Source organism: Stomoxys calcitrans, chromosome 5, assembly GCF_963082655.1.
Source record: "Stomoxys calcitrans chromosome 5, idStoCalc2.1, whole genome shotgun sequence".
Lineage (NCBI taxonomy): Eukaryota > Metazoa > Arthropoda > Insecta > Diptera > Muscidae > Stomoxys > Stomoxys calcitrans.
Genome location: NC_081556.1, coordinates 16,455,947 through 16,470,177, shown reverse-complemented (window position 1 = coordinate 16,470,177; position 14,231 = coordinate 16,455,947). Strand labels below are relative to the sequence as shown.

General features: G+C 35.2%; 1 protein-coding gene across 1 annotated transcript; it reads left to right on the top strand.

The window, feature by feature from the left end:
• The first annotated feature begins 1,624 nt into the window (after positions 1 to 1,624).
• On the top strand, positions 1,625 to 11,879 carry LOC106081682 (uncharacterized). Its single transcript, XM_059369678.1, has 9 exons — positions 1,625 to 1,971; positions 2,035 to 2,404; positions 2,475 to 2,720; positions 5,609 to 5,730; positions 5,956 to 6,184; positions 6,268 to 6,333; positions 10,500 to 10,828; positions 10,892 to 11,261; positions 11,348 to 11,879. Exons 1-9 carry the CDS (start codon positions 1,667 to 1,669, stop codon positions 11,600 to 11,602), a joined length of 2,292 nt encoding a protein of 763 aa, XP_059225661.1. The 5' UTR covers positions 1,625 to 1,666; the 3' UTR covers positions 11,603 to 11,879.
• The last annotated feature ends 2,352 nt before the right edge of the window (positions 11,880 to 14,231 follow it).

The window sequence follows — 14,231 nt, the reverse complement described above, 5'->3', positions numbered from 1 at the left end:
ATGACAATATGGACTCAAATTCAAGGTATTTGAGTGTAGTGTAGGAATTTGACATTTGAGGAGGCTACTATAGCGCAGAGGTTAGCATATCCACCTATGATTCTGAACACCTGGGTTCGAATCCTGGCGAGACCATCAGAAATAATTTTCAATGGTGGTTTTGCATCCTAATGATGGCTACATTTGTGAGGTACTATGCCATGTAAATCTTCTCTCCAAAGAGGTGTCGCACTGCGGCACGCCATTTGGACTTAAAAAGCAGGCCTCTAATCCTTGATATGTGAGAAGTTTGCCACTGTTACTTAGTGATCATGGGCAAATTTTGCATTTTTGCATTTGGGCCAATACCCAAAACGCCAAACCTGCTCAAAGGGCATGTTGCCGTTTAAAAAAATCTAGATCTTGATGAAAGAGTTTTAGGTGCAAAGTAAGAACGTAACATTCAAACATTCAACAAGTGGCTGAGAGTCCGCCTTATACCTAAGTTTACATGTAGCCCAATAATGGAAATTGATATTCATATGAAGATATATGGCATCCACATGTAAAAGCTCTAAACAGTAAGTATGGTAAGCATCTGAAATGGCTATATAAAGTCAAGTTTCTAGCGCTCGCCCCTCCTTCAATTCCCACCAAACGGACGTATAGCCCTATAATAACAATATGGGGCATAAAATATAGAAGAGGGGTAGGAATCCATTTTGGCCTAAGTACATGTGGTGCTGCACAATCTTAACTTTTTGAAATATGCACGGCATTCCATCGAAAGGTATTGGCAAGTAAAAATACACTCAAATATACACCTAGAAGTTTGGATTATAAATATAAGTAAATTTTAATTCTGTGTACTGTAGAAGGCTCAGCGGCGAGTGCTTGGGTGGGCTAGTTATCCCACCTATAATCATATAGATTTCCATTAAATGCCCCTGTTTGGGTTCGGGATTGCTATTGTATCCACGCCTATGTGTTGGTATCTGAAAGCCTAGAAATGCAATCAAAAATGCACAAAGTCTTGTCGTCCTCCACACATTCTGTAAACACGCTACGATTATCACTTTTGGCACCTATTCTGTTTAAATGGGCCGTAGGTTCCATGTTGTCCGTAAAGCAGCTGAAAACCATACTGATTTTCTTCATATCTCCTCTCAGCATTAGAGTCGTTTTTTCTATAAGGGACTTAGGTTAGTATTTCGAGATATTAGAAAAGCAATGGCGAAGTTAGTAGACCTCCCATGGTATGGTGGAGGTTTAAAACCAATTTCTAACTATAGGACACCTAAGTTCTGTTTTTAGATTTCTAAATAATGAGGCACCACAACTTACCCATATCTCGCACAAATGGAAAATTGTATTCTTTAGATATCATATAAACAACAAGATTCTCAGTTTAGCCTACTGTGCCTAGTTTATGAAGCAAACTTAACCTGTGCAGGGGTCTCATAGGAAAACAAAATAAGTGAATATCCACGAATTCCACTAGTTGTATTGTAACTAAATTGTAGTGTTTCTCTAATCATACGAAACATTGAAATGTTGCAAACCAGTTTCTGCCAATAGAATTGCTGTACTTATTTTCTCACTAACCTTACACAGCCAATTTTAGCTTCAATACAACAAGGTGGGAATTTTGAACAGTCAGTTTATGTTTGAATTTGTTTAACTAAAGATGGAACTGAACATTATACCGCTGCCACAGGAATTGCAAAAAATTGCCAACGAAGAATTAGGTGAAGTTACCGAAAGGATATATGAAGATTTGAAAATGTTAAAAGAATGGATACAAATGCAGCCACATTTGAAAGCACGAATAGATGATAGATTTTTATTGCAATTCCTAAGGGGAAGTAAACACAGTTTGGAGAAGACCAAAGATAAGCTGGAACATTTCTACAGATTGAGGGCTAAATATGCAGATATGCTGACTACAGTGGATGTCGATTCTTCGTTATTTAGTGATTATGTTAAGACAAGGTAATATGGAATATGAAAAAGTATGAATTCTCCTCTTAATACTATAGATTTCCTTTCTTCTAGATCATTCTCTCCTCTGCCCATGCCCTTGAATGGCAATGGTCCCCGTATTATTTATGCCAATTATAATATAGATCCTCGCTCATATACCACCAATCAAATATTACAAATTGTGGTAACCTTTACGGAATTACTACTGCTGAGTGATCCCTATGCCAGCATTAATGGCATATTGGCAATTTTTGATTTTGAGAAATTCAGCACAGATTTCATTGCTATGTTGACACCAAACGCTGTAAAGTGTCTATTTCTGTTTATAGAAAAAGCGATGCCTGCTCGTTTTAGGGGTCTATATCTCATTAATATTTCAATACTTGCAGATAAAATCATAAAAATACTGTGGCCCTATATACCAGAGAAGGTTAAAAATCGGGTGAGTAAAACTACTATTGAAGTGGAGATAATGGTTTATATGCTAGTTTTTTTTCCTCTTTTACTATTAGGTCCATGTTTATTCCAACATCGATGATATGCAGGAACAAATACCTAGGAAATATTTACCCAAGGACATTGGCGGAGAAAATGGTTCCATAGATAAGATTAGCGCTGAATATTTGCAACTCTGGGAAGAATATCGCGACTATTTCCGAGATAATTCTAACTATGGTTTGGAAGAAAGTTTGCGTTTGGGTAATAAATGTGCAAATGGGGCAGACTTGGGTATTGGTGGTTCATTTAGAGCGATTAATGTGGATTGATTATTAGCTGATGCGTATTAAAGATTTTAAGTTTAAGTTATCATATTTTAAACTGACATTTGATAATGTAAGGATATCATAATATTGTCGGTGTACACGTAAAGTCTCAAGAATAGAGAGGGAAAGTACAATCACTGTTTATTACTCAAATCTATCACCAACCACTGGTCCATCTATTCCGCTATTTTTATTATATTTTGCAATAAACATTTTTCGATTTAAATTTCGAATATAGATGTGAATTTGATCACAAGCACCGCAACATATCATAAAATAGGTTCTTAAAATATTTAAAATAAATATATAAGTATGGTCTCCGGAAAATCTATCTATGCAGTCTTCTGATCGATAGTATTGGAATTTGATATTGCATATACGAGGGTTGCCTTTTATATTTCGGGGTTAGAGAACACAAAAACAAATATTAATCATCTAAAATCGCTTTATTGTTTTTCAAAATATTTCCCATTAAGATCTATACACTTTTGCATACGTTTGAACCAATTGTCAAAGCACTTATGCCACTCTGATTAAGTTATCTCCAAAACATGCATTTTGAATGCATCAACCGCTTCTTCAGGTGTCGAAAATCATTGGCCTCTCATTTTATTTTCTTGATAGGTTGTAGGCTGACTTCAATTTTTGGTATGTTTTTTCATCATATATATACCAAGTAAATTACTGAAAAAAATCGTCCTTAATTACTCATAACTCCTAGCTTTGTAATCGTTAAGAGTGCAGAACAAAACCATGGATGTTGAATGGCCAAATACTTTTAAAAAGGGTCTTCAAATTTTAGTAAAAACTTCGTAAGTTCTAATATTGACTGTAACTAGTACAAATATTTGAGGATTTCTTCCAAACTTCGCAAATTTTGGGTAGAAAATGCGGTTGTAGTGCGTTGAATGCCTTCAATCGGAAATCAGGCTATGTGTTAAAAATGTTCACGTCGTATAAGGTCATGTTTTTGAAGGATAATTGGTTTGTGGAAAGTCGGCCTTTTTTTAGAGCAAAAAAAATCTAAGGAGTGAGATTTCTGACACCGTTTTAGAGTATGCATTTGATGGTTTCTATATTAAAACAAGTAAAGACGTGCTAAGTTCGGCCGGGCCGAATCTTGGGAAACCACCACCATGGATTCTGCTAAAATATAAGAGCTATATCTGGTTAAAGACCGATTTGGACCGTACTTGGCACAGTTGTTGGAATTCATTACAATAGTGTCCTGTCATTACAATAGTGTGCAAAATTTCAAATTGGATGAAAATTGAGGCTTCCAGGGCTCAAGCAGTCAAATCGGGAGATCGGTTTATATGGGAGTTATATCTAAATCTGAACTGATATGGCCCATTTGTAATCCCCAACGACCTACAATATTAAGTAGCTGTGCAAAATTTCAAGGGGCTAGCTTTACGCATTCGACCGCTATCATGATTTCGACAGACGGACGGACATGGACAAAAAATGCTAAATGAAAGGGTTCTATATGGCACCTATAACCAAATCTGGACCGATCTGGACCAAATTAAACATGACTATAATAATCATCCTATTTTATTATAACTCCATTACTATATCCGTAGTTATATCTTAATAGTGGCTGGTCTCGATCACATTTTATTCAGGTCCCGAGAACTCATATACTAGTAATATTTTCAGACAACAAATCTGTTTTTTGTGGGGTTATGACCCTAAATTGGAAGAATAGACAATTCTATATGGCAGCTATATCTAAACATAGTTCGACTTGAAAAATATTTGGGGCGGATGTCGGGTGGCTTAAATAACTCACTGTTTTAAATTTCAGCGAAATTGGATAAAAAATAAAATCGAACAAAAATAAAGCATTTATGGGCATTAGACCCTTTATCGACAGATCGGTCTATATAGCAGCTATATCGAAATATGATCCCATTTGGTCCGTTTAAGAACTTAACCAGCGTGCGTCAAAAAGACATATCTGTGCCAAATTTCAGCTCAATATCTCAATTTTTAAAGGCTGTAGAGTGATTACAACAGACGGATGGACAGACACACGGACATCGTTAAATCGTCATAGAATTTTACGACGATCGGAAATATATCCACTTTGTAGGATCGGAAATTGATATTTCGATGTGTTGCAAACGGAATAACTTAATGAATATACCCCTATCCTATGGTGGTGGGTATAATTACTCGTTTCGAGTATTTAAATAGTCACCTAACAACAAAAAACATTACTAATTCTATGCTGTGGCAAAGTTTATTTCATCACTCTCCGCCATAGATCCGAGTATAGTAATTTCGTTTGTAACAAATGATAATACAAGTGTGCAAGATCTGAAAAATTTACTGTCAGCTTTTTAGAACTCCTAACACTGGAATGAAAGTTTTCAAATGGAATCGAAGAAGTAGGCAAAGTTTTCAGTGTATATGTGTCGGTTTAAGGCTGGTACAATGATCGCTTTTCGCAATGAATATTATTATTTTTTCCGATTACTATTTAAAAACTTCACAAATTTCAATGGTAACATTTTACCCTTTACATCGATATTTCAATAAAATCACTCAACGCTTGACTTTTCTTTCCTTAAAGCGAAAAACAATAAAACAAAAACTTAAATTAACGCTATTCAACAGACAATGTAGATATTACAAGTCATTCTTATAGACACAGCAATTAATTTCATTGAGTAATTTTAAATCACATGTGATTTATAATTCTAAGCCCTTCCAATATCTTCGTTTATGCAAACAATTAATATAAGTTTATAATTTATTCATTACTACAAATGTGGCATTTATTGTCTTGCTCCAGTAGTTGATCTTGCATAATAATGAATTCGTTTTCTTTATTCAAAGTGATTCAAAAGTACATTTGTTTGGAAGAATTATAGTTTACATTCGCGGCCTTAAACATGATGCAAATTAGACCGCTCCCAGAGGAATTACAAAAAATTGCCTGTGAGGAATTGGGCGAAGTGCCTGAAAGAATTCCCGAGGCTGTAAATATAGCATGGTGAAGGCCAAGGCAAAACTACAGAAGTTCTATAGTTTGAAAGCCAAATATTCGGATCTGCTGTCAACAGTCGATGTGGGTTCAACACTGTTTTGTGAATATGTGAAAACGAAGTAAACTAACTAAACTCTATGTAAAATGCAAGTTTTTGATTTTATTGATGTAAATCACCACTAATATGGTATTGAAATCCATTATAACATACCTGGAATCTCTAATGCTGAGCGATCCATATGCCTGTGTCAATGGCATAGTGGTGATATTCGATTATGCGGAATTCAGCACAGAATTTATTCCTTTGTTTACTCCAAATGCTGTAAGGAATTTGTTTTTGTATCTCGAGAAAGCCTTGCCTATACGCTTAAAGATTCTCTATAACATAAACATGCCAGTACTCGCCGAAAGGGCAATAAGAGCATTGCTGTCATTCTTACCAGAGAAACTCAAAAGTCGGGTGAGTAACAGAAAACATGATTGAGGTTTCATATCAATAATTTGGTAGCTGACTAACTATATATTTGCTGCTTTTCACTTTAGATTCACATTCAATCCAGTTTCGGTGATATGCAGGATAACATACCCAGGAAATATTATCCCATGAATGTTGGTGGAGAAATTGGATGATATCTCTGAGAAATATATAAAATTATGGCATGATAATGGGGAGTACTTCAGAAATAGTGTCAACTATGGCATTAATGAACAATTACGATTGGGCAATAATTCCTTGAATGATAATGAATTGGGTGTTGGTGGTTCGTTTAGAGCAATCAATGTTGATTGATCGATGTATTATTTTATATATAAATTACAATCTGTTATGTGTGTGTAGTCAGAGCTCGACCGTCAAACGGTTCCTTGAGTAATACATGACTTAATTAATGAATTCTGTGTAACTTGTCAACTTAGTAACGAACCAAAAGAAATTGGATCATCAAACTATTTAGTATAGGAAATCTGATGGATACATTGTGTATGAATTTTATAAAATCGCTTTTACCATATTGTATTCTTATTTGAATGGTAGAGAATAGAAGTAAACCTATCGAAATTAGTACAGTAGGAATCGGTTTTAGGTCCTTTACTCTTCTTACAGTATATTACTGATCATCATCGTATACATTCTTATTCTATTGTTTACTTATTTCCTTTTTCTTGCAATTAAAGAACATTTTTTATGGTGTAAAGCATTATAAAATTAGGTGTTCTTCATTTCGATCCGTACCTTTATATATACCATTTGTCATCTTTTGGACAATACTGACCTTTAATTAGTGGATTTCTTCATTTTGTACTCCTTTAATCATTAATTGAATTTAGAAGAATAAGAAATGGGCTGCATTTTCATTATAAGTATCATTGAATTGAAATTGAATTATTATTTTATTGAATAAATATATCTTAACTCGTATAATAGATACAAATGTCAAACTGCAAGCAAATGATCGTTTATTCGAATAAGAAGTTCTTATTTTCTCTTTTTTGTCTCCTAATAATGCCCTGGCAAACAGCAAAAGACACCAGAAGAAAGATTGGATGTCCAGGAAATAATGCTTTAAATGAAAGGTAGGCGGAAAAAAAGGGTGATTTTTAGCTATTATATTTTTGGCAACACTGGTTTAAACAGCTTACGCACGTTTTGTATTTTGTTTTACTGTAAAACATCTTCAGTTTGGTCCATAATTTAACCATGAATCGTATTATAAACGAACAACTCTTGCAAATTATTGCATTTTATTATCAAAATATGTGCTCTGTTAAGAAAGTTCTGTTTTTATTGAAAACCTGTAAGAAAGTTTTCCAAAAAAAACACACAAAATTCTTTTAAAAAATCTTTATGAAGAGGAGAAAGACAACATATTTTTGATATAACATAAGAAACGCACAATATAATTTACTACGAATCATTAAGCGTGCAAACATCGAAAGAAGACCAACTCGAGGAAGAAAGCGAACATGGATTGATAATATCAACGAATGGACTGATATTCAAGACATGACAACTTTCCTCAGTGAAACAAGAAACAGGTTGCTGATGTATTAATTAATTTGTGATTTTATTTTAAATGAAATTTGAATAATTGCGTTGGTCGCTTGCATTCAAAAAACGAATTTGCAAATAATGAAGAAGATTTCAAAATTCAAACACTCTTACTCTTACTAAAACATTAGTATAATGTCATACTCAAATAATTGCCTTGACTTTGTTCTACATCTACTTTGAGACTTGTTTTGTTCTCTTCTATGTTTGTCATATTCCAATTCTGTGGTATAACAAACATCTAAATATATATAGTGCATTCATCGTAGAATCGTTCAACACCCCTGGGTGACATCATCATAATTATCACCTATCATCCACGTATATCTTGTTCGCTACTTGCCTAGCACATTTGGCTTATCTAGCTTTTAAAGGTCCAGACCACCTGTTACTGATCTGAGCATTGGACTGGTATGACGGTTCTCATATTGTTAAAAGCTGTTTCGATTGCAATACATTCAGCCGCTATGCAAATCTTGGCTTGCTATGAGACCAATTCGCCGGATTATCAGCTCATTATAATGGTATCGTCTACTGCTTTCCACGTTAGTAGAAAAAATGTTTAGATTGGAAGAATGTTTAGGTTGTATCCCTACCTACTACAGGTCTTAAACGGCGTATTACCGGTCTTATTTGGGTATAAACATTAAACATTATGTCTGATTTGGCTATATAAACATTACCCTAGCCTCTTGCCTGGCTTTTTACGAGTATCTTAGAATTAAGGAATTATACGGGGACTTATATGGCATGAAACGACCAGTAAATGTTGGTTATTACCCTTGTTATACCCACCACCATAGGATGAGGGTATACTAATCTAGTCATTCCGTTTGTAACACCTCGAAATATTCGTCTAAGAACCCATAAAGTATATACATTCTTGATCGTCTCGACGTTCTGAATCTATCTAGCCATGTCCGTCCGTCCGTCAAAATCAAAAAAGCGGTCGAACGCGTAAAGCTACGCGCTTAAAATTTTGCGCTTCGAATCAGTATATAACCAGATATAGCGCACATATAAACCGATATCCGGATTTGACTTAATGAGCCCTTACATGCACTTACAGAAATTTTTGTCCGATTTGGCTAAATGCAATGTTCTGTTAAAACTTCCATCAACTGTGCCAAGTACGGTTCGAATCGGTCTATAAACAGATATAGCGCCCATATAAGCCGATTTCTGGATTTGACTTCTTGAGCTTCTTGTTACAGGGTATTATGACTTTGTGCATTTATTTACAACGCTAAGAAGGAGAAGACCGTTTGATAAATATAAATAAAGGGTGATTTTTTTGAGGTTAGGATTTTCATGCATTAGTATTTGACAGATCACGTGGGATTTCAGACATGGTGTCAAAGAGAAAGATGCTCAGTATGCTTTGACATTTCATCATGAATAGACTTACTAACGAGCAACGCTTGCAAATCATTGAATTTTATTACCAAAATCAGTGTTCGGTTCGAAATGTGTTCATTCACCGTAACGTTGCGTCCAACAGCATCTTTGAAAAAATACGGTCCAATGATTCCACCAGCGTACAAACCACACCAAACAGTGCATTTTTCGGGATGCATGGGCAGTTCTTGAACGGCTTCTGGTTGCTCTTCACTCCAAATGCGGCAATTTTGCTTATTTACGTAGCCATTCAACCAGAAATGAGCCTCATCGCTGAACAAAATTTGTCAAAATTTGAACACATTTCGAACCGAACACTGATTTTGGTAATAAAATTCAATGATTTGCAAGCGTTGCTCGTTAGTAAGTCTATTCATGATGAAATGTCAAAGCATACTGAGCATCTTTCTCTTTGACACCATGTCTGAAATCCCACGTGATCTGTCAAATACTAATGCATGAAAATCCTAACCTCAAAAAAATCACCCTTTATGTACCGATCGGCTTAGAATCACTTCCTGATTCGATTTAGCTGTGTCCGTCTCTCCGTGTGTCTGTCCATGTATTCTTGTGATAAAGGTACAGGTCGCATTTGTTGTCTGATTGTCATGAAATTTTGCAAAAGCCTTTTCTTTGGTCCAAGGTCGAACGCTATTGATTTTGGAAAACATCGTTCCAGATTTAGATATAGCTCCCATGTATATATTTCAACCGATATAGCCTTTTAAGGCTATAGAAGCCACAGTTTTTGTCCGATCTTTACAAAATTTAGCACGAGATATTTTATTTAACGTATGTGCATAATTTAATTTAATACATGTGCATAATTTAATCAATTTCGGTCCCGATTTAGACATAGCTCCGACATATATCTTTCATCCGATTTGGCTCTTTAAGGCTGTAGTGGTCACAAGTTAGGTCCTATCATAAGAAGATCTTACAAGGTTCTATTCAGTACTTCAATAGTTATGCAAAATTAAAGTCTGAATAGATTTCATCATAGGTTGAAAGAAGTATGTATTCTCGGTAGTGTAGGGTATTATATAGTCGGCTCCGCCCGATTTTTGCCTTTCCTTACTGGCTTTTATTTTTAACAGTGCAATATGACCAAGTGAATGTTCGCCTTTTTTGCCTCTCGTAAAAGAGTAAATCCGATTCATTAATTAAGGTGAGAAATAGAAGTATAGATCTCTTGAGTAAGCTTTCAATTCATTCTCTACTACTAATAAGCCATTTGTTGTCAAGTTCCAGTAGTTAATCTTGTATAATAATAATCCTGTTTTCTTTATTCAATATCGATTAACAAATATTTTTTGTTTGTAGGATTCAGTTGTGGTTTAAATTCGATGTATTGAACATGGCAGAAATTAGACCGCTGCCAGAGGAATTACAAAAAATTGCCAGAGAGGAATTGGGTGAAGTGCCTGAAAGAATTCCCGAAGAGTTGAAAACTCTAAAAACATGGATACAAATGCAGCCGCACTTAAAGTGCTGCACCGACGATCAATTTCTAATACAATTCCTCAGAGGCTCAAAATACAGCATGGAGAAGGCCAAGGCAAAACTAGATAAGTTCTATAGCTTAAAAACCAAATATTCAGATTTGTTATCAACAGTCGATGTGAATTCAACACTGTTTTGTGAATACTTAAAAGCAAGGTAAGCTAAATAGCCGCCATTAAATGTAAGAAAATAGATTTTCTAGAATAAAATACATTTTAGGTCATTCTGTCCTCTGCCCATACCCTTAAATGAAAATGGACCTCGCATTATCTATATTCGATTTGGAATTGACCCTCGCGTATTTACCACTAATATGGTCATTACATCCATTATAACATTCCTGGAACTTTTGCTGCTGAGCGATCCATATGCCTGTGTCAATGGCATAGTGGTGATGTACGACTATACCAAATTTAGAACCGATTATATTCCTTTGTTTGCACCAACTGCAGTCAAGAATTTAATGTTGTTTATCGAAAAAGCATTTCCTGTACGCTTTAAGTGTCTCTATGTAATAAACATGCCTGCGATCGCCGAAAGGACTGTTAATGCTTTGTTGCACTACATACCAGAGAAGTTGAAAAGTCGGGTGAGTAACTCAGAAAACATGATTGAGGTTTCATATTTATACTATGTTAACAGACTATACTATATTGTGGTTCCTTCTTACCTTAGATTCACGTTCAATCCAGTTTTGACGATATGCAGAATAACATACCCAGGAAATATTTTCCCATAAATGTGGGTGGAGAAAACGGCTCACTGGATAATATCGCTGAGAAGTATTTGAAACTGTGGCAAGAAAATCGGGAATATTTTAAACAAAGCATTAACTACGGCACTGATGAACGATTACGTTTGGGTAATAAATCCTTAAATGATAGTGAATTTGGGACTGGTGGTACGTTTAGAGCGATCAATGTTGATTGATCTAAATAGTATGTCGTAGTTTATATTTCGTTACATACAGGGCTGTTCCGGTTTTTGATTTGCAAAACGCAAAAAATTGTTTGCCTATATTTTTTAAGTCTTCCTATTTTATGATTTGATATCACTTGAGGTTCTTCTTATTTTATAGAAATTTGACTAGAGTATGAACTCTAACATAACCAAGGCTAAGTACGAGGGTTGCCTATTATATTTCGGATTAAGAGAACAAAAACAAATATTAATCATTGGAAATCGCTTTATTGTTTTTCAAAAGATTCCCCATTAAGATCTATGCACTTTCGTACACACACACTCGTATGCAATATATAGGACAAAGAAAATCTTTCGTTTTGCGTTTTCGAAAAGCGGAACTGGTCTGGTAACCTATATACACTGAGAGCTTGTTGATCGAATCTGATTATTGTGTTTTAAATGTTTTTGAAGTTTATAAGCGCAATTCCGCTTAGATTTTCCGAGTTCCTCACGGCGTTCAATTTGATGTCAGTTCGTTTATAGACCTTTTTCCATTTTAATACCCATCGCCATAGGATGGGGGTATACTAACCTAGTTATTCCCCAAAATATTGATCTGCGACCCCATAAAGTGTATATATTCTGGACCGACAACTTTCTGAGTCGATATAGCCTTGCTTGTCCGTCGAAATCACGATAGCGGTCAAACGCGTAATGCAAGCCGATTGAAATTTACTATTGCAAATGGACCATATCGATTCAGACTTGGATATAGCTCCCACATAAACCGATCTCACGATTCAACTTCTTGAGCCCCTAGAAGCCGCAATTTTTGTCCGATTTGGTTAAGATTTTGCAGATAGTGTTTAGTTATGCCTTCCAACAATTATGCCAAGTACGGTCCAAATCGGTCTTTAACCTGATATAGCTCCCATATAAACCGATCTGCCGATTATACTTCGTGAGATTCTAGAGAGCGCAATTATTATCCGATTCGGAAATTTTGCACATGATGTTTTGTTATGACTCCCAACAACCGTGCCAAGTATGATCCAAATACAGTTTATCACCTGATATAGCTGTCATATAACCGATCTCGCATCTTGACTTCTTGGGCCTCCAGATGGTTCAATTATTATCCGATTTCGCTGAAATTTTGCACGTGATGTTTATGATGTTATGACTCCCAACAACCGTAATAAATACGATTCAAATTGATCTATCACCTCATCCATATAAACCGATCTCCCGATTATAATTCTTAAACCTGTAGTAGACCCAATTATTATGCAATTTGGATGAAATTTTGCAACGACCGTACCAACATGGTCAAAATTCAGTTAACCATCTGATATATTGTAGCTGCTATATAAACCGAACACGAAAGCCACCTTGTGCGCAGTGGTTAGCATATCTGCTTATGACGCCGAACGCCTATTATCAAAAAAATAATTATTCACAGAAGTTTTCAGATGCAATCAATGGTGGAGGGTATATAAGATTCGGCCAGGCCGAACTTAGCGAGGTTTTACCATTTATTTTTTTTTGTATTCTTTAAAGGTTCCTAGAATTTTATTGACATTTTTACCTTGATAATTGGGATCCGATTATCGCACTCGCAGTAATATATTGAGCGCACAGTTGTTTGAAAATAAAATGCTTAAATATATTTATTTTAGCTGATGGCCAAAATATACAGATTTTTTATTTACTGTAAGTTTAATTGTAGTTAAATAAATATATAATAATAATAAAAATTATATAAATTGTTAAAATGGTTTCTTTGTGTAAAAAAACATTTGTATGTAAATAAGCAGATTTGTCGAAGAGCCACCAATGTATCCCGAAAAAGTCACAGTTTCGGGAGGTTTATGGGTTGGCGGCATCATTGGACCGTTCTTCTTCAAAGATGATGCGAATCGTAAAGAAACTGTGAATGGTGAGCGCGAGATGATATCCAACTTTTTTTGCCCAAAATTCAAGAGCTTGAATTGCATGACATGTGGTTTCAACAAGACCGTGCCACATGCCACACAGCACGCATAACAATGGACTTATTGGGAGACGATTTCGGTGAAAATTTTATTTCACGTTTGGGACCGGTCAATTCGCCGCCCAGATCGTACGATTTAACGTCTTTAGGCAATTATTTGTGGGGCTATGTTAAAGCTCATGTCTATACAGACAATTCCGCTTCAATTGATGCATTGGAAGATAACTTTGAAGCATATTCGTGAGATACCCGCCGAAATGTTGGAAGAGTATGTCAAATTTGGACTAAGCGGATGGACCATTTGAGGCGCAGTCACGGTCAACATTTGCATGAAATAATCTTCAAACTTTAAATTATAAGACTCATACTATCGATTCAAATAAAGATTTCATGCATTTTTCTGAATTGTATGTTTTTTTGAACAACTTTCCTATAGCTTTTAAAAAAACACCCTTTATGTAAGATATTTATTTCCTCCAATAACATTGATTTATTATACTAAGATCTGTCAAATAGCTTTCTTCCCGCATACATTTAAGGTGAGATTGTTTTTTATATACCATTACAAAGTAGTTGAAATAGTTGTCTTTGCATTAATTAATAATGAATAACAATGAAGTAGTCTCCTCCATGTACAATAAACTTACAAATGTTTAAGTTTTG